This window comes from Budorcas taxicolor, chromosome 3 (genome assembly GCF_023091745.1).
Source record: "Budorcas taxicolor isolate Tak-1 chromosome 3, Takin1.1, whole genome shotgun sequence".
In the NCBI taxonomy this organism is placed as follows: Eukaryota; Metazoa; Chordata; class Mammalia; order Artiodactyla; family Bovidae; genus Budorcas; species Budorcas taxicolor.
This window is the reverse complement of record NC_068912.1, coordinates 23230907-23250007: the sequence shown is the minus strand read 5'-3', so window position 1 is coordinate 23250007 and position 19101 is coordinate 23230907. Positions and strand designations below refer to the sequence as shown.

Sequence of the window (19101 nt, the reverse complement as noted above, 5' to 3'; positions counted from 1 at the left end):
TTCCTAAAGCTGTGGCTGTCTTTACTCCCTAGATTCGGTTGCCTCCCCTCCAGTTCGGGATGTGGGCATGAATTCTCCAGTTCTGGTCTTCCCCAGCTCTTCTTCTGAAGCTCCTGGCCCAGAGACCACAACCTTCAGTAGGACGAACGGTAAAGAGGGCAACCACAGGACTCAGGGTCTAATGATGGAAAATTATTACTACAAGTAACTTTTGGTTCCCTGTATACACATTATCTGAATTTAGAGATTTTTCTCTGCATGTCCCAAGGCCTTTAGCCCTATCATTCGACCTCCTGTGGCTGCCTTTTTTGTCACTACTCTTCCTCATATGGTTTTCCTATTGCTCTGGTATTTGCTTCATTGTACTGTAAGCTCTTCCTTCTCGAAAGTGCTCTCTGTATCCAGCTTAGTTTCCTTGTCTGTGTCCTCTCAACCTCCAAATTAAAAAAAAAGAAAAACATTAATGTCTGTCCTGAATGTTTGTCAATAAGGATAAAATTTACCTCCTGGCAATTTTACGATTATGAGATGCTGAGAGAAAGACTATAATAATATAGAACCCAGAATATGTATGGACTTCACAGGTGTGCTTTCCAAAACTGTCGATCTTGTTTCTGGCCTCTTTTACTATTTGATGTCCCTTTTGGATTGAACTGAAGATGACTATGAATAACAGTGGGTTCTTTGTTGTTGTGGTTTTATTCTTCAGAGCTGGGTTTGGGTGCTTCTCCAGTAATGAAGAACCCTCCCAAGCTGGAGGGTGATGCTACTGATGGCTCCTTTGCCAATAAGCATGGCCGCCACGTCATTGGCCACATTGATGACTATAGTGCCCTAAGAGAGCAGATTGGGGAGGGCAGAGTGCTGGTCAAGAAGATAGCATCACTTGTGAGACCAACCTGCAGCTTCTCTGGTCTTGAAGCTCCGGGCATAGAGGTAATCACATTTTAGCTCTTAGATGCACCTTTTCCTTAAGCCCTTTCTTCTTTTGATTTTAACTCCTTCTCCCCCTATCTTTTTTCCTGCTCCACATCTCTCAGCAGCTGAGGATGTATCTTACATTTACATCCAGCTAGGCCTTCCGTCTTCACCAGCTAGTTTCACTACAAACTTTGCTCTGTTCTAGATGTAGCTGACTCTCTATTTCCCCTGAGAACCACAGAAAAGTATGTGCAGCATTGCCATCCTCATCAGTAGAGCATGTTAAGCATCAGCATACTTGCAATGCTGTTTGGTTCTGTATTATCTGCTAAAGTCACACTGGGATATGGTCATTTGTGGGCAGGATAAAATCACTTCATCAGTTGCCTGGGAATTGAGAATATTCATCCATATGGGCCAAATGTGTGGAAGGGGTGAGGAGAGTGGCAGCGCTGGACTTCTCTGCTTAGACCGAGCAGGAGAGGAGAGCAGGCCACAAGGCCTCTCAGAGTCTTTCCCCAGGCAGAGACCTAGGTACCAGCCGCTGTGCTGTCTGAGCTCCAGGAGCCCCCACACGCGAGAAGAAGGCCCACACCTGAGTCAGCAAATACAACACGGGGCTCCAGGCACAGTGCTGGAAGTGCTGTGGGTGTGACGGAGTGAACCCAGAAGTGGCGATTATCCCAGAAGGAAGGCGACAGGTTCATGGGGGTTAGGGCACCACTAGGGGGTGTGTAGTTCTCTGGGGTGGAGAACATGCCAGGTAAAGGGGTCAGCACTTAGTCCTTTGAGCTACAAATGGTGCAGCCCATTTGAAGCATAAGGCCTGATTTAGGGAAGGGCAGTGGGGGTGGGGGTACAGTGCAAAAATAGGGACCTTAGATTCCAGAGCACGAAGCAGGACTAAAAGCTAAAAAGTGTGGAATCAAATGAATTCTTACAAAGTGGGAGGTCCTTGCTGAGGTCAGAGAACCTTGGCTTCCAGGTTAGAAAAATGTCTCACAGGTTCAAGCAAGCCTGTGGCCGTACCTCACTCACAAAGGAAGCCGAGGCCTGTGCTGTCTCAGCCACAGGGATGCCCATGGCTACTGCCCTCTTTCCCAGGTGATGGGTAGCGAAGGCATCCAGGAGCTGAGGAGCAGTGCCACCGCCCTGCACCACCGGCTGGAGGAGTCGGCCTCCCTCCTCACCATGTTCTGGAGAGCAGCCTTGCCAAACTCCCCCGGCTCTATGCTTGTGGGCAAAGTGGTAAGAAGCCAGCATCCTCTACCGGTTCTGCCCCCAAACTAGCCTTCTACCTCCTTGGCCTGCAGAGCCTGAAGATCAGGAGCCGAATGGGCAGTTGGGATGAAAGGGACGTGAGGCATGTGTCCCTGGAGGGAGACCTCTCCTCTGTGGTGAGCGCTATCTGTGCAGGTCTGAAAACATCTCTCTCCTCCCAGCCTGACCCCCAGGATAAGGAGCCAAACAGGAGAAGAAAAGAACATAGAGGAGGCAGAGACATGAGAGCCCTGATAACCCACAAATGTTCCATCCCTTTAACTTTCTGAAGTTCAGCTGAGCTGAAGTTTGGGGCCATTTAAAACATCAACACCTCCTTTTCCATCCTAAGCCCACTCCCACTCACCTCCAGGTCTGCATAGGCAGACAGGATCATGGAATGTCCCCAGGAGTGGACCAGCCCTTTTTACCCACCCACTGAAATCCCAGAAAAATTTCCACTTAAACCTGTATCTCTGGGTCAAGCCTGGTGAGAGTCAGCCTCCCCCAGGTGCTCTCAGATCTCAGGCCACTCTGGTTGATGATCTTGGATTAGGTAGATTTCAAAATCCCTCCTAGTGTTCTCACTCCAGACTAGTATCAATGATAACTTTAGGGGATCCAACTTTGCTAATTCCAAGGAGGAAGTATTTTGCCATCCTGAGGTTGGCAGATATATTTACAGACTTGTAGAACATCTCAGGCCAGTCCTGTTCCCCCAGGCATAATATTCCTAATGACCAATTTTTGATGCCCAAGTGATATAACTATGTCAGCATTAAATCAGAGCTCTTACTCACAGCTAGGAGTTTCAGTGTGGCCTGGACTCAGGTTCTCTGCAGCAACTGGAGTGTGGCCTGTGCTCCTTTGCATAGGGGCTTCCAGGTCCTCAGTGTTCCCACCTCATAGCCCATCCTGAGCCATCACCTGCTGGAGGGTTTTAGGGGCTTTGATGAGGGAAATCTGGTCCAGAAATACTTGAGAAGATTGTAGAATCCTGTTTGGGATTGTAAAGAGCCACAAATCACAGGGTGCTTTAGGCTTTCTGACCACTGACAGAGCACCTATTTTTCTTCCCAGGGAGAGTCTATGAAAAAGGAGCTTCTGGAACTGAGAACCAAACTATCCAAACAGGAGAGTCTCCTTCAGAGTACATCTGAGCGTCTGAAGACCGCCAACCAGCAGAAGGAGAGCATGGAACAGTTCATCTTCAGCCAGTGTGGGTGCCCTGAGCCAGGGAATGGGACAGGAAATTGGGAGGGCCTTCCTGGCTCCCCACTTGTGCTGTGAATGGACAGTGACCAGAGAGGCTAGGGGATGGGGGAGACTGATGTGAAATCCCTGAACCTCCTGTGCCATCAGTAATCATAGAGGCAGAGGAGGAGATGTGGGGGTGGAGGGGACTAGGAGACCCCAAGCTGAGTGGCCAGAAAGACAAGCTTTAGAACACACACACCCAAGACAGATATGGACCCCACTGGTAATTTCTGCCTTTGGGAACTCTTTTGTTGTTGTTACAGTGACCAGGACACACGATGTTTTGAAGAAGGCAAGGACTAATTTGGAGGTAAGGAAACCACTGCACTGATCAGAGCAAACTATCACTGTCTGTAACAGAGTGCACAGGTGACTCCTGACTTGCACTGACCTTCCAAGAGGAAATTTCTGGTCCACCTGTGGGAACACAGGTTCTCAATGAACATCCCTTTAGATTCCATCCCCATCAGTCCTCCCACCCTAATCAGAAACCTCCCCTGACTTCTCAGTTCACTCTCACTTTGTCATCATCTTCTCTCTTGACCCCAATTCTCTCTCCTTTATGCCATGTCAGGATTGGGGAGAAATGCAGTTCAGTTGATTCTCAAGGTCAGAGGACATATGGGGTCTGCCTCTGAATGAGCTTTCCAGTAAAGGAATCCTGAGGCCAGTCATGGGTTCCAGGGTTCCTATGTCACTATATGAAAAACTGATGGAAAAATGCCACCTAACAAGCTGATTTCACTGCATAATATTGGGCTGAAAGCAGCAATTTGATTTTGAAATATTTTTCTTTAGGAAACAACATAAGAAAATCATTGGGTCTTATTGATCTAAAAGAGAACTTGGTAATAAGGAAAAACTGAAACTTAAAGGGAAAGATTATCTTATAAGGCAGGCATTCTCTACATTTATTGAAAATACCAGTGCATTCTCAAGCAGCCACTTTGAAGAAAAACTTGAGGTGTTAGAAATGGCTTCAAAGTCAAAAGCTAAGCTTTGTACCTTGGGCTTTAAACCTTTGCCATAATCAGTTGAGCCCATTCCTAGGAATGTTCCTAAATTTTAACCTAAAAAGATGTTGACCCCACAGTATGAAAATGGGTTGGGCCATAATTTAACCCTGATTTTTTTTTCCTGCTAATTTCTTCTGATTCCTTTCTTTCCTGAGCCTTTTTAGAAGAACTCTTACAAGACTGCTTCTGTAAAGCCTTATTCCTGTCCCAGCAAAGGTAACCCAACAGCCTCTCATACCCGCTGGCTTGGAAGTCTCCTTCCCACTTCTGCTAGGCCACTGGAAATGGACCAGGGCCCAGGTTCTAATCCCAGGCTTGTCACTAACTGGCTGTGTGGCTTTGGCTGGCCCCAGTCTCTGTGAGACCACTGACCCTCATCTGGAAGAGGAGGCACTAGACTTAGATGATTTCTGAGGGCCCTGCTGACCTGCCTACCACGCCCCCCCACCCCGCCCCATCTCCTCATCAAGTAAACAGAGTATAAACTTAACAAGGGGCCTGCCTCTCAAAATGTCCTCTCCTTCCTTACAACAGGCCACTTCTATATGTGCCTGTTTCAAGCTAAGCATACCTTTTCCTGGGAAATGACAAAAGTCATCCTCTTTCTTCCAAGTAAACTGTAGAGTGAGCTGGTCCCTGAAGAAGGAGTGGTAGGGTCTGGCCACCTGGTGTGCCGTGGCTGTGAGCAGGGATCTGGCCAGGTGGTGTGGGAAGGTTTCACACTGACCTGCTGGCACCTGCTGCTCCTCCAGACCTCAGTGCCTCCCTTCGGCTCATCCTCTTGACAGGCTCTCACCACAATCCTGGCTTCTGTCACCACTCAGCCCTCTCCAGCCTCAGTTAGCCACCAGCAGGACCTGATAATGGACTCTGTGTCACTTTGGTCTCCAGGTGAAATCCCTAAGGGCCTTGCCATGCACTCCAGTCCTGTGACCCTTGCCTTCCAGGAGACATGCAAGAAGCGAAGCCACCAGAGGTCCTTAAAACAGCAGGAAGGATGGGCCTGCGCCCCTTCTTCACAGCTCCCTGTCTGCTGAGGAGGATCTGGGCCCTCTTCCACACCTACTGGAGGGTCTGGAAGGAGTTAGAGATATGGCCTCGTGGGCAGGGCGAAAGGCAGAGGGCCTTTCCTGCACTTGAGGAATAACAAGGCAAGGTGTCCGTGGCTCAGCTCTAAGGAAAACAGGCCTAGTTACTAGAGGACCTTGTGACACTGCTTCTGAACACACTGGGGGCATGGGAGCCAGCAACAGACACTTCTTGCCTCGTCACCTGTCCTCAGAGGGTCAGCTCAGGGGAAACAGGACCTGCTTCCCCACAATTCAGCATGTGGTCCCAACATTGGAGCTCCTCAGCAGATCTGAAAGCACAAGACTGAGCAGCGGTGCCTTGCAGGACAGTGTGCCAGAGGGGCCTGACTGCCTGACCCAGGGCCCATGCATCTGGGTCACCGTCAGGCTGGGTGTCAGTCTACACTGCAGCACCTGAGTACTATGAATCCATGTGGTGGGAATGGTGACTCCCATATGCCATCTCATGCTTAGCCTAGACTTCCTACTTATATTCTATTGTTGTCTCCAAAAGCTGTACTGAATTTACATATACTGTCCCCTTTTGTCATCCCAGCTTCTCTCTGGGAACTAGGGACTAACGGCCACAGCAAGCCCACTGAAAGTCTTGTGTAAAGCAAACCGGTGATCATTTTTAAGTGACATACAAGAGGACCCCAGTTGTGCTTGTGCTGAAGCCTAGTCTGTGTCTTCACAAAAGTGCTTTAGAAAGTGTGTATGTGTGTATAAATGTATGATATATATTTATATATGTTGCTATAGTGCTGTGTGGAAGCCTAACATAACTGGTGGACAGGGTCAGTGAGAGGAAATGACAGTCTTTTTGGTGGCTATTAAAGCAAACTATGTATAAAAAAAATAGTTTTCCTTGCCTGCTTAATTTCCAGTTTCTATACCAGCCTGCAGGGTGACTGTGTAAGAACAAGAAAGACAAACTGTCACTAAAAAGCTCAGCATCTGAAGCAGACTCAAGAGGCTGTAGTAGCTGGTATGGAGATCCCCTCCCCCACAAACACACCAAAAATACATTCACATGTGGGACACTTCCGAATGGAGACTAACTGGAAACTAACATAACTCCTGAAAATCAAAGCTGCAAGAAGGATCTACACATAACTCAGTAGGATGGGAAAGAAAAGAATCAGTCCCGGGCCTGGGCCTCTGGAAGGGATCTGCAAAGAGAAGGTCCACAAGGGTAGACCCCGGCCCTGGAGTTAGCAGGTCAAGTCACAATTTGGGTGTCCCAGTCCTGGGGTCCTGTAAGGAGTGGCTCAGACCCCTTGCCTCCTGGGAAATCTGACACAGAAGGTTTGGAGAAGTCTAGACTCTACTCATCAGGAGCACATGCTGGGTTGCTGACAATCAGAGTGGAGAGTTGTGCACTGTGAGCAGCCTCCTTGCTGTATTTCCCAATCCAAAGGGGCCAATGCCCTGGTTCCACTCACTCCACACCACAGTCTGGCACAAGATCTTGACAGAGACTCAGTCTAGCTTTGCAGAGACAGGCCAGAATGGCTGGGGTGTAATCCTGGAATATCCTCAGAGGCCATAGTCAGTGAGGGCTCAGAGCAACAGGTGTAGATGCAGCAAACATTAGTGTGTGCAGAGGGCAGCACAACAGGAGCATGCAAGGGCCAAGGGGTGAATCTCTAGCAGACAGGCCCTGGGGGAGGATGTGGCCTAACCAGGCAGAGACAGCCTGGAGGCCCTGAGGTGTGGCCATCACGAACACACTACACTGAGGAGTATGTAGTGGTTTGTCTTCCACCTTAGCACTGGATCTGGGCAGACAGGTCCTGGGTGAGGTCTGCCACAGAGGCAACCCAGATCTCAGGCAGCAGTGCAGTCACATCAATCCTTGCAGATACCTCAATCCTTGCAGTCACAACCCCCCAACCTCCAGCCCCAGCCCACTCTACACCACAGCCTTATACTAGATCTGAGACAAACAATAGGGACATAACCTTGGCCTGACCCTGAGTGGAGCTGTAGATGTATAACCTGTGTGAATACATGGCCCTCACATGCTTCACCACTCACTTCCTTTGGGACAGGCATGCCCTCAAGGGCAACAGCCTGATTAAACCCAACCCTCAAGGCTTCTACTCCAACAACTGGGGAACACAGCCTGCCCCTGAGACAGCCATGATACAGAGCAGAGAGGAAGCCCCACCTCACACCCAGCACAGGCTTTCGATACTACACCACCAATCACACCCCACTATCAAGGGGATAATGACAGCACAAACTGAGGAAAGACTTGACTGGCATCCATCTGAAACCAGCCCTCACACCAAAAATATGAGACTCATGGATGCTACACGGGGACACTTCCACATAAAATCAGCCATTCAAGACCGCAATAGATAATTGTTTCTCCTAAAATCATACAGACAAAGTTCAGTAAAATGAAATGGAAGATCTACTCCCAATTAAAAGAACAAAAGAAATTATCTGAAAGAACAAATAATGAAACAGATCTCACCAGTCTACTAGACCAGGAGAGCACAGAGGAAGTAATAACTCAAAATAATAAAAGTTGCTGCTGCTGCTGCTAAGTCAATTCAGTCGTGTCCGACTCTGTGTGACCCCATAGACGGCAGCCCACCAGGCTCCCCCGTCCCTGGGATTCTCCAGGCAAGAACACTGGACTGCGCTGCCATTTCCCTCTCCAATGAAAGAAAGTGAAAAGTGAAAGTGAAGTCGCTCAGTTGTGTCTGACTCTTCACGACCCCATGGACTGCAGCCTACCAGGCTCCTCCACCTATGGGATTTCCCAGGCAGGAGTCCTGGAGTGGGGTGCCATTGCCTTCTCCTAATAAAAGTTACTTATGACAGAATCACAGCCAATATACAACACAATGGTGAAACACTGAAAGCCTTCTCACTAAAATCTGGAACAAGACAAGGATGCTCATTCTCACCACTTCTATTCAACATAGTATTGGAAGTCTTAGCCATAGCAATCACACATGAAAAAATAAAAGGTATTCAAATGAAGGGGAACATTTAACATTGTCATTATATGCAGATATGGTGCTGTATATAGAAAACCCTATGGACTCCACACAAAAACTACTGGTACTGATACACAAATTCAGTAAGTTAGCAGGATACAAGATTAACATACAGAAATTGGTTGCATTTCTTTATTCCAACAATGAAATATCAGAAAGGGAATGTAAATAAACTATACCTTTAAAAATGGTAATCCCAAAAATAAACTGCTTAGGAATAAACCTCACCAAGGAAGTCAAAGATTTCTATGCTGAGAACTATACAACATTAATAAAGGACATTAAAGATGATTCAAAGAAATAGAAGGATATCCCAGCTCTTGAATTGGAAGAATTAATATTGTTAAAATGGCCATACTACTCAAAACAATCTATGGATTTAACGCAATCCCTTTAAAATCATCCATGACATGTTTCACACAACTAGAACAAATAATCCTAAAATTCATAAGAAACCATAAAAGATTTAGAATTGCAAAAGCAATCGTGAAGAAAAATAACAAAGCTGGAAACATAACCTTCCAAGACTTCAGACAATACTACAAAATGATACTAATCAAAATTATGTGATATTAGGACAAAAATAGACATGTGGATTAATGGAACAAAATAGAGAGCCCAGAAATAAACCCACACATCTATGGTCAATTTACCTCTGACAAAGGAGGCAAGAACATACATACAATGGGAAAAAGTCTCTTCAGCAAGTGGTGTTGGGAAAGTTGGAGAGCCGCATGTAAACCAATGACATTAGAACACATCCTCTCACCATACACAAAAATAAACTCCAAATGTACTTAAAAATAAGATATGACACCATAAAACTAGAAGAGGAAGAACATTCTCTGATATAACTGTGCCAACATTTTCTTAGGTCAGTCTCCCTATGGAAATAAAAACAAAAATCAACAAATGGAACCTAATCAAACGTACAGACTTTTGCATAGCAAAGTAAACCATATAGAAAATGAAAAGACAACCTCTAGAATGGGAGAAAATATTTTCAAATAATGCAGTCAGTAAGGGCTTAATTTTCGAAATACACAATCACCTTATACAACTCAACAAGAAACAAACAAAAACAACCCAACCCCAAAATGGGCAGAAGACCTAAATAGACATTTCTCCAAAGAAATACAGATGGCCAACAGGCACATGAAAAAATGCTCAACATGGTTAATTATTAGAGAAATGCAAATCAAAACGAAAATAAGGTACCACCTCACACCACTCAGAATGGCCATCACTAAAATGTCTACCAGTAAAAACGGTTGGAGAGGGTGTGGAGAAAAGGGAACTCTTCTGCACTCTTGGCAGAAAGAAAAGTTGGTGCAGCCACTGTGGAAAATAGCATGGAAGTTCCTCAGAAAACTAAACATAGAATTACCATATGATCCAGCAATCCACTCCTGGGTATATATCGGGACAAAACTATAATTCAAAAAGATAAATGTGCCCCTATGTTCACAGCAGCACTAGTCACAATAGCCAAGACATAGAAAGAACCTAAATGTCCATTGACGGATGAATGGATAAAGAAGATGTCACACACACACAGGAACACTACTCAGCCATAAAAAAGAACAGAATCAAGCCATTTGCAGCAACATACGTGACTAGAGATGATCATACTAAGTGGAGTAAGTCAGAAAGAGAAAGACAAATACCATACGATATCACTTATATGTGGAATCTAAAATATAACACAAATGAACGTCTCCATGGAACAGATTCATGGACATAGAGAACAGACTAGTGTTGCCAAGGGGGAGAGGGCTGAGGGAGGTATGGAATGGAAGGCTGGGGTTAGGAGATGTAAGCTTTTATATGCAGAATGGATAAACAACAAAGTCCTACTATATAGTCCAGAGAGCTATACTCAGTATCCTATGATAAACCATAATGGAAAAAGAATATATATATATGTACGTATAAATAAGTGACTTTTTATTCAGCAGTAATTTACACAACATTGTAAATCAACTATACTTCAATAAAAGAGGAGGTAATAAAATGCTAACTGAATTAAGAAAAAATATCAACAGAAATGTAGGTCACTGAAACAAAGACCTAGAAACCATAACTATGAACCAATAAAAAATCAATAATTCAACTGCCAGAAATATAATCTAGAAGCAATGACTAGCAGACTAAATGACACAGAAGAATGAATAAGTGATCTTGAAGACAGCATAATGGAAATCAAATCCAAAGAGGAGACAGAAAGACAAATTTCAATGTATGGCAAAACCAATACAGTATTGTAAAGCAAAATAAAAGTAAAAAAAAAAACAAACCAAAAACTAAAAGTAAAAAAAAAAAAAAAAAGGCACAGCTTACAAGACTCAGGAGACAACAGAAATCATGCCAGCCTTCGCGTAATAGGGATTCCAGAAGGAAAAGAAAGAGAAAGGGGGATTGAAAATATATGTGAAGAAATTACGGCTTAAAACTTTTCAAATCTAAGAAGGAAATAGAAATCCAGATACAGCAAGCACTGAGGGTCCCAAACAAGATGAACACAAAGAGATTTATATCAAGACATATCATACTTCAAATGGCAAAAATTAAAGGGAACAAGAGGATTCTAAATGCAGCAAGAGAAAAACAAAGACTCAATTAAAATATAATTTCTATAAAGTTATCAGCTGATTTCTCTGAAGACACTTTGCAGGCCAGAAGCAGTGGGATAATATATTTGAAGTCCAGGAAGGGAAAAACCTTCAACTATGGATCCTATACCCAGAAAAATGATCATTTAGTATAGATGGAGAGAGAAAGAGTTTCTCAGCCAAGTAAAAACTAAAAGAACTCAGTGAGATTAAACCTACCCCCAAAAGAAATATTAAAGGGTCTTCTCTAAAGAGAAAAGAAACAAGAATCTATAGAAAAGGGACATCACAGTTGGAAAGGTATACATAAAAGGACTGAAGATCACTGAAATAAGGCAGCAGAGATTTTTAAAAACAATGAAAAAAATTGTCAAAGCAATTATAAATACAAACAGCAGTAAGAAGATAAGCATGAAGATGTAAAATAAGATGAAGTCACAAAATGTGAGGAAGGGGATTATAAAAATGTAGATCTTTTAGAATGTGTTTGCACTAGTATGACTTCCAATTTAAAGCAAGTAGATATAGATTATGAGTCAACATACGTGAAAACAAGGGTCAGTGCTTGTGAACGCATATGTATGGAATCTAGAAAAATGGCACTGATGAACCTATTTTCAGGGCAGGAATAGAGATGCAGATGTAAAGAAAGGACTTGTGGACACAGTGGGAGAAAGAGAGGGTGGGACAAACTGAGAAAGTAGTATGGACATATATACACTACTATATGGAAAACAGCTAGTGGGAAGCTGCTATAGAATGCAGGGAGCCCATCTTGGTAATCTGTGACAACCCAGATGGATAGGATGAGTGGGGTGGGAGGGAGGTTCAAGAGGGAGAGTATACGTGTACAGTTATAGCTGATTTACGTTGCTGTATGACAGAAACTAACACAGCATTGTAAAGTAATTATCGTCGAATTAAAAATAAATTTTAAAAATAAAATTAAAAAATAAAGGATGAAAACCCTATTTAAAAAAGATAGCTGTACCACAACGTTTACCTGAATGTTCATAGAAGCACTATTTACAATAGACAAGACATGAAAACAACCTAAGTGTCCATGGACAGATGAACAGATAAGGAAGATGTGAACTATGTGCATATACAATGGAATGTTAGTTGGCCACGAAAAAGAATGACATATTGCCATTTGCAGTAACACAGATGAACCTAGAGATGATCATACTGAATGAAGCAGAGAAAGACGATTCTATGATGTCACTTATATGTGCAATCTAAAAAATAATACAATGAATTTATTCACAAAATAGAAACAGACTTCCATAGAAGCAAATTTATGCTTACCAAAGGAGAAATAAGGAGAGAAGTATAAATTAGGAGCTTGGGATTAACAGGTACACACTACTATATATAAAAAAGATAAACAACAAGGATTTACTGTATAGCACAGGGAACTATATTCAATATGTTGTAATAATCTATAATGGAAAAGAATCTTAAATATATATATATATATTACTGAATAACTTTGCTGTATACCTGAAACAGAATATTGTTTAAAAAAAAGCTGCTAAAATTAAAAATATATATAAAGAGGTCAGGTGACAAAGAGGTCCTATCCAAACATGGCAGCACAAAGGCAGCTCCTAAAGGAAAAGTCAGCCCTTGGGAATGATTCAGATAACTGCTTTCTTGGTCATCTGGGCCTGGAACCATCTGTGGGTGGGAGGACAAGAAGAGATAACGGCCATGAGGAGGAAATGAAGGACCTGGAAGTGTGTGAGAAGAGAAACAAGCAACAGTGAGTGACCCTAAGGAAAACAAAGGTGTTTTGAATTACGCTGGAGACAAGAAAGCTGTGATTCTTATCTTCTGGTTTAAATGCAGTCCCTGGACACACCTTGTAAGCCAGGAAGCTTTATCAGACACCCACATCACATTAGAGTGCTAGCCACAGAGAACAGGGCTCAATAAGTCAGAGTGAAGGCTAGTTAGCTCCTCTCTGAAGGTCTCTGATGAAGGAGACCATCTTTCCCAACAGCCCCTTGCAATTTCAGGCTTCCTTGCTCTGATCCTGCAAGCACTGTTTCTCAAATCTGAGAATTTCTCCTTGTTCAGGGAAAAACATCAAGGTGGCAATATTTCCCAATAACATTCATTTATGCAGGACTCTATTGAGGTCATATATCAATCTGTTTCTATTTGAACTGTCCTTGGTGCTTTTCCTCAAAGAAAAATGTAAAATTTTACATATTCTTCTTTTAGACTTTACCAATCTTTCACACCCTTTGAAGTGTAAAGACAATTTGCGAATAATATTTTACTGAGCCTAAACTCGCTTCCCTGGTGGCTCAGATGGTAAAGAATCTGCCTGCAATGCAGGAGACTCAGGTTTGATCCCTGGGTTGGGAAGAACCCCTGGAGAAGGGAAAGGCAACCCACTCCAGTATTCTTGCCTGAAGAATTCCATGAACAGAGGAGCCTGGCAGGTTGTCCATGGGGTCTCGAAGAGTCGGATATGACTGAGTGACTAACACTTTCAGTTTTCTTCAGCTTAAGCTTATCACTAGTCAATTTAGCAAAGGTATATTTTTCCCAACTTTATTATTGCTGATATATCCCATTATAATGCTGACAAAATTCCCCCCATGGCAACATACTGGGTTTTATGCAACCTGAAGTCAGTTTGGGCATGCCTATTTCCCTATTTCATCCTCTGTAGTTTTTAAGTTTCTATGACAATTAAACTGTATGTGTAACTACAGTTATGTGTAACTAATGAATTTTATTACAATTCCACAGGATCTCTTTCCTACTTATCAGAGTGTCTGACTCTTTGCGACCCCATGGACTGTAGCCCACCAGGCTCCTCCATCCATGGAATCTTCTAGGCAAGAGTACTGGAGTGGGTTGCCATTTCCTTCTTCAGGAGATCTTCCCGACCCAGGGATCGAACCAGGGTCTCCCGCATTGCGGGTAGACACTTTATCGTCTGAGTCACCAGGGAATCCACTAATATTTCATATATAGCTCCTTAAATACAAGTAGTAAACCCGACGTTACTTTTATCTAACTTGGGAAAATCAGTATATTCAATGGAGAGGATGTAAGGGCAGTTTCTATGCAACAGTTGCTGGATCTACCTGGGTTGGCCCATACCAGGAACCTGTGACTGTGTTTCTCAGATGTACATGGGGAAATATAAGACAGGATCAGAGGTGAAAAGGATATATACCACGCAGGCACAAGAATGTCTAGAGGCACAGCAGCTTGAGTCAGGAAGAGAGATGTGGGCAAAAAAAACACAGAGTCATCTTCTAACCATCTTGGACTCATGGTTTGTGAGTCCAAAATATGGGAAGTTCTCCTGATATATGTGTATCACTATAACTCTGCTGGGATTGGCTAGGCTGGTGGTTTCGCAAAGGTGACAGTGGCCACAATATCTAAGTGTTCCACTAAGTACTTATGACTAGTGAAGTGAAGGAAGGCGTGAGCAGATTGCTTCTCAATGCTGGGGCCCCACCGCTCATTACAGTTCAATTCAGTTCAGTTCAGTAGCTCAGTCATGTCTGACTGTTTGTGACCTCATGGACTGAAGCACGCCAGACCTCCCTGTCCATCACCAACTCCCAGAATTACTCAAACTCATGTCCATCGAGTTGGTGATGCCATCCAACCATCTCATCCTCTGTCATCCACTTCTCCTCCCACCTTCAATGTTGCCCAGCATTAGAGCATTTTCAAATGAGTCCCCTCTTCACATCGGGTGGCCAAAGTGTTGGAGTTTCAGCTTCAACATCAGTCCTTCCAATGAATATTCAGGACTGATTCCTTTATGATGGACTGGTTGGATCTCCTTGCAGTCCAAGGGACTCTTAAGAGTCTTCTCCAACACCACGGTTCAAAAGTATCAATTCTTCAGCAAAGTATCAGTTCTTCAGTGCTCAGCTTTCTTTATGGTCCAACTGTTACATGACTACTGGAAAAATCATAGCCTTGACTAGATGGACCTTTGTTGGCCAAGTAATGTCTCTGCTTTTTAATATACTGTCTAGGTTGGTCATAACTTTCCTTCCAAGGAGTAAGCGTCTTTTAATTTCATGGCTGCAGTCGCCATCTGCAGTGATTTGGGAGCCCAAAAAACAGAAAGTCACTGTTTCCCCATCTATTTGCCATGAAGTGATGGGACCGGATGCCATGATCTTAGTTTTCTGAATGTTGAGCTTTAAGCCAACTTTTTAACTCTCTTCTTTCACTTTCATCAAGAGGCTCTTTAGTTCTTCTTCACTTTCTGCCATAAGGTTGGTGTCATCTGCATATCTGAGGTTATTGATATTTCTCCCAGCAAAGGAACAATATTTCTTGGTGAGGAAGCTCAAAAGTGTATCTGTGGCAGAAAAAAATGGTTATCCAAATTCTTTCTAAAATGAGAATCGAAATATAAAGAATATTAAGTGACTTGCCTAAAGTCACATTGCACTGATTTATCTGAAGTGCTATTAAAAATAATCCTAATACTATGTACTACATAGTAAGCAATTATTACCAAGCTTATGAAAAACCTCTGAAGTCCTGGCCAGTATTTGGTTACTAGGGAAAACCTAGTTAAGTGTTATGATTTATTTTATGGTTACTTGTACAATGGGAACCATTTTCAATAGGACTTAAGATAGTATGTGTTCTTTAAAGATGTTACCAGGAAAAAAAAATGTTATGAATAGAAAAATCATCACTGAAAGAATGATGATTTCTTGACTCAGATTCTAGAATTACGTCTGGAATGATGATCTGTTGACTGAAGATGATGACAAGGACCACCAAGTAACAGAGAAATATGGCTTTGGGCCTTTGGAGTTGCAAATGAGCCATGCATGCGTGTGTGCTCAGTCGCTTCAGTCATTTCTGGCTCTTTGTGACCCCATGAACTGTAGCCCACCAGGCTCCTCTGTCCACAGAATTCTCCAGGCAAGAATCCTGGAGTGGGTTGTCATTTCCTTCTCCAGAGAAAATTCATAAGAACATATTATTTTGGAAGAAACTTTAGCAACATATTTGGCCATAAAGACCACTGAATATTTAATCCATGAAGACACGATAATTTAAATTCACCTGACACTGTCAATTTTGCCCCATAACCTGATCTGAATACTAGGTGTTTCACCTGCCCCTTCTCATTTTCACTGAGACCATTACAGTAAGAGCTGATAAGGAAGGTAGCATATACATGTAGTATGCTTCTACGTCTAGTTCTGTAGTCAGCGTAAATACTTTTGTCTGCTAAAGTACCTGTGACTACACCCAGAAAATCTGACAAATCCGCAAAGTGTAGGGTCTCTGGGCTGAGCTCAGGAAATGTCAGCCAGTATTTAGGATACTATCAGAGTTCAGAATGGCTCTTGATTTGGCAGGACCCTAGCTAGTTTCCCTACTCTTTCCTTGGGGGTGGTGGTTTAGTTGCTAAGTCGTGTCCGACTCTTGTGAACCCATGGACTGTCACCCACCAGGCTCCTCTGTCTGTGGGATTTTCCAGGCAAGAATACTGGAGTGGATTGCCATTCCCTTCTAGAGGGGATCTTCCCAAACCAGGAAAGTAACTCCATATTCTTGAACAACAAATCTTATGATAGCCAAGACAGAGCATACAAACTACTATTGTCATGTTGGCAAAAATATTTACAAAACTGTGATATGCTTTCAAACATGCACTGATCTATGGTGAGCCAGAGACTGATGGTAGGAACACCATACCAAGGATGTCCCATGACCTAAGACCACAGCTGAGAATGTGTACACCTGGAGCCCCAAATAACATTTGGACCACTTTAGTATTATTGGAAATGGTTACACAGGTTACTCTGACACCAGTGTGGTTTCCAGAACCAGCTAGACTGAGTCTATTATTTAGGCAAGTCTGCACATCGTCCTTCCAGCAGGCAGTGAGGTTTAAGAGGCTACCTTCTGCTATCAGTGCTACATGGGTACAGAGATCTAAGCTTACCTACCAACATGAACGTGGTCTTACCAGGGCAGAGAAGTAAAACTCAGGAAGTGAGGTTACTTGTTCAAGGTCACTAGTAAGGGGGCAAAATGGGCTTGGACCCAGGTCTTTGACTACTGATTCCACGTTTCCATTATACCTTCTCTATCTAGAATGGTAACCTGCTGAATAGTGCTGCAAGCCCCTGGCAACAATCTTTTCTCTCTTTCGAGATGACAGGAAGGTGCTATTCTCTCTGACCTAGAACTTGCTACCATAGCCGACCTGGAACCAACAATTGATGGATAACAAATCTATTCCATGCCAAAAGGCAAGACTGTTTCACTAGATTGCCCTTCTTTTCCTTGCCTCCATTTCCTTCAACTTTCCACACTATCACATTGTCTTTTCCCAAAGGAAATATGGAGGATGGAGAGCATGGTGCATGAAAAGGTCTGCTGATGTGGGTTGAACTGGAGTCACATCCAGTCTGTTCCATCAGCCAGACTTTGGATGGCCCAGCCTTGGTGAGGAAGGCTGTAGCCCTTCTATTACCTGGTGAAGCACAGTCCTTTCAAAGGATCCATCACTCATCAATACTCCTCCTTTGCTTTGAAACAAGCTTTCAAGTGGAAAATGGTGCATGGCAGATTCTCAGGTCACAATGGAGCTAAAATTTCCTTGTGTAAGTGTCTGTCTGGCATCAGCATGGTTTAGGGCATGTGCTCTGTACGGATCACTATTACTGATAGAGGTGGAACCTCCTTTGGCCTTAATGAGAAAGTAAGCCGATTGGAGATAACCACTAATTTCCCTCCTGCCTTGTGTGGTGTTGGGATTGAAAGGGGTGTGAAAGTGATAGGAAGTCACATCTCTTATCCTGACTATAACTTAGATGCTTAATATTTTTCAGCCCTCTCTTTAATTTCTAGTGATCCTAATAACAAAATTATACAATTGGGGAGGGAGAGACCCATGACAATACTTATCAAACTTTCCCGCATAATAGAATCAGCTGGGATAGTTTTAAATATCCACTGCCCAAGCTATACCCCATTCCAATTAAAGCAATTTCTCTGGAGGTCCAGTTATGTTTTCACATCGTCTAAGATGACCCCAGTATGTAGCCACATTTGAGAAACAGTTATAACTGAGGATCAAAACTGGCAGCAGCCAACTGCAGTAACCCATCAAAGGGTTGGCTTGGTTGGAGAAAACCATGCTCTCACTCCTTTGTCTTAGGTGCAGCTGGTTTTTACTCTGCTGCCAATGTTGATAATCCCTGGAAGAAAGCAGTCTTCTGAATGTAAATATCCTAAACTATAGTCGGTTCACCTCTTTCCCTCTCTCCACCAAGCTGGGCTTCTCTTTACATAGAAGCACAGATGATGTGAAGGCCCGTGATTGCACAGGATCTATGAGAGCATCAGCCTATGAAATGAAGTGGCCTCCCTCCCCCATGGAGGGCTTCCGGGGTAGTTCAGCTGGTAAAGAATCCACCTGCAATGCGGGAGACCTGGGTTTGTTCCCTGGGTTGGGAAGATCCCCTGGGGGAGGGCATGGCAACCCATTCCAGTACTCTTGCCTGGAGACTCCCCAGGAGGAGCCCGGCGGGCTGCAGTCCATGTGGTCACAAAGAATCGGACACAACTAAGTGAGTAAGCCTGGCACTAAGTGACTAAGCATGGCGCTAAGCATGACTAAGCATGGGAGATTGTTCTCAGCTCTTCAGACATGAGTGATGACATTTCAGTTCCTTGAATTGTGTTAAGATTCAAATCACCCCTTACCTCACACAGAACCTCCCCCAACCTCAGCAAAACATTCACTCTGGAGTGACTGGGGCCACCATTCTAGCTGGATTGATGCCCCCTTCCTCTTTTGACAACCCCAAAGGAAAACTGGGAAAACTGGTGAGTGACACACTCACTTTAGCTTCCGGAACAGCAAGTACTCCCAGGAACACAAACATTCCTGTTCACAGGTGTGCTCAGTGCTATGGCC

The 19101-nt window shown here is 43.7% G+C and overlaps 1 protein-coding gene across 5 annotated transcripts in view; it reads left to right on the top strand.

Annotated features, from left to right (window-relative positions):
* Positions 1 to 6377, top strand: part of PDE4DIP (phosphodiesterase 4D interacting protein) — a 203936-nt gene extending 197559 nt beyond the window's left edge. For 3 of the 5 annotated variants that reach the window (XM_052637981.1, XM_052637980.1, XM_052637982.1), the window contains 7 exons: positions 33 to 149; positions 710 to 936; positions 2026 to 2169; positions 3262 to 3400; positions 3702 to 3748; positions 4619 to 4670; positions 5346 to 6377. In XM_052637981.1, coding sequence (XP_052493941.1) covers positions 33 to 149; positions 710 to 936; positions 2026 to 2169; positions 3262 to 3400; positions 3702 to 3748; positions 4619 to 4670; positions 5346 to 5491 — 872 coding nt within the window. In that variant the 3' untranslated portion in view covers positions 5492 to 6377. The remainder of the gene's footprint in view (positions 1 to 32; positions 150 to 709; positions 937 to 2025; positions 2170 to 3261; positions 3401 to 3701; positions 3749 to 4618; positions 4671 to 5345) is intronic. The other 2 variants (XM_052637983.1, XM_052637984.1) reach the window with 2 other exon arrangements.
* Positions 6378 to 19101: the final 12724 nt, after the last annotated feature.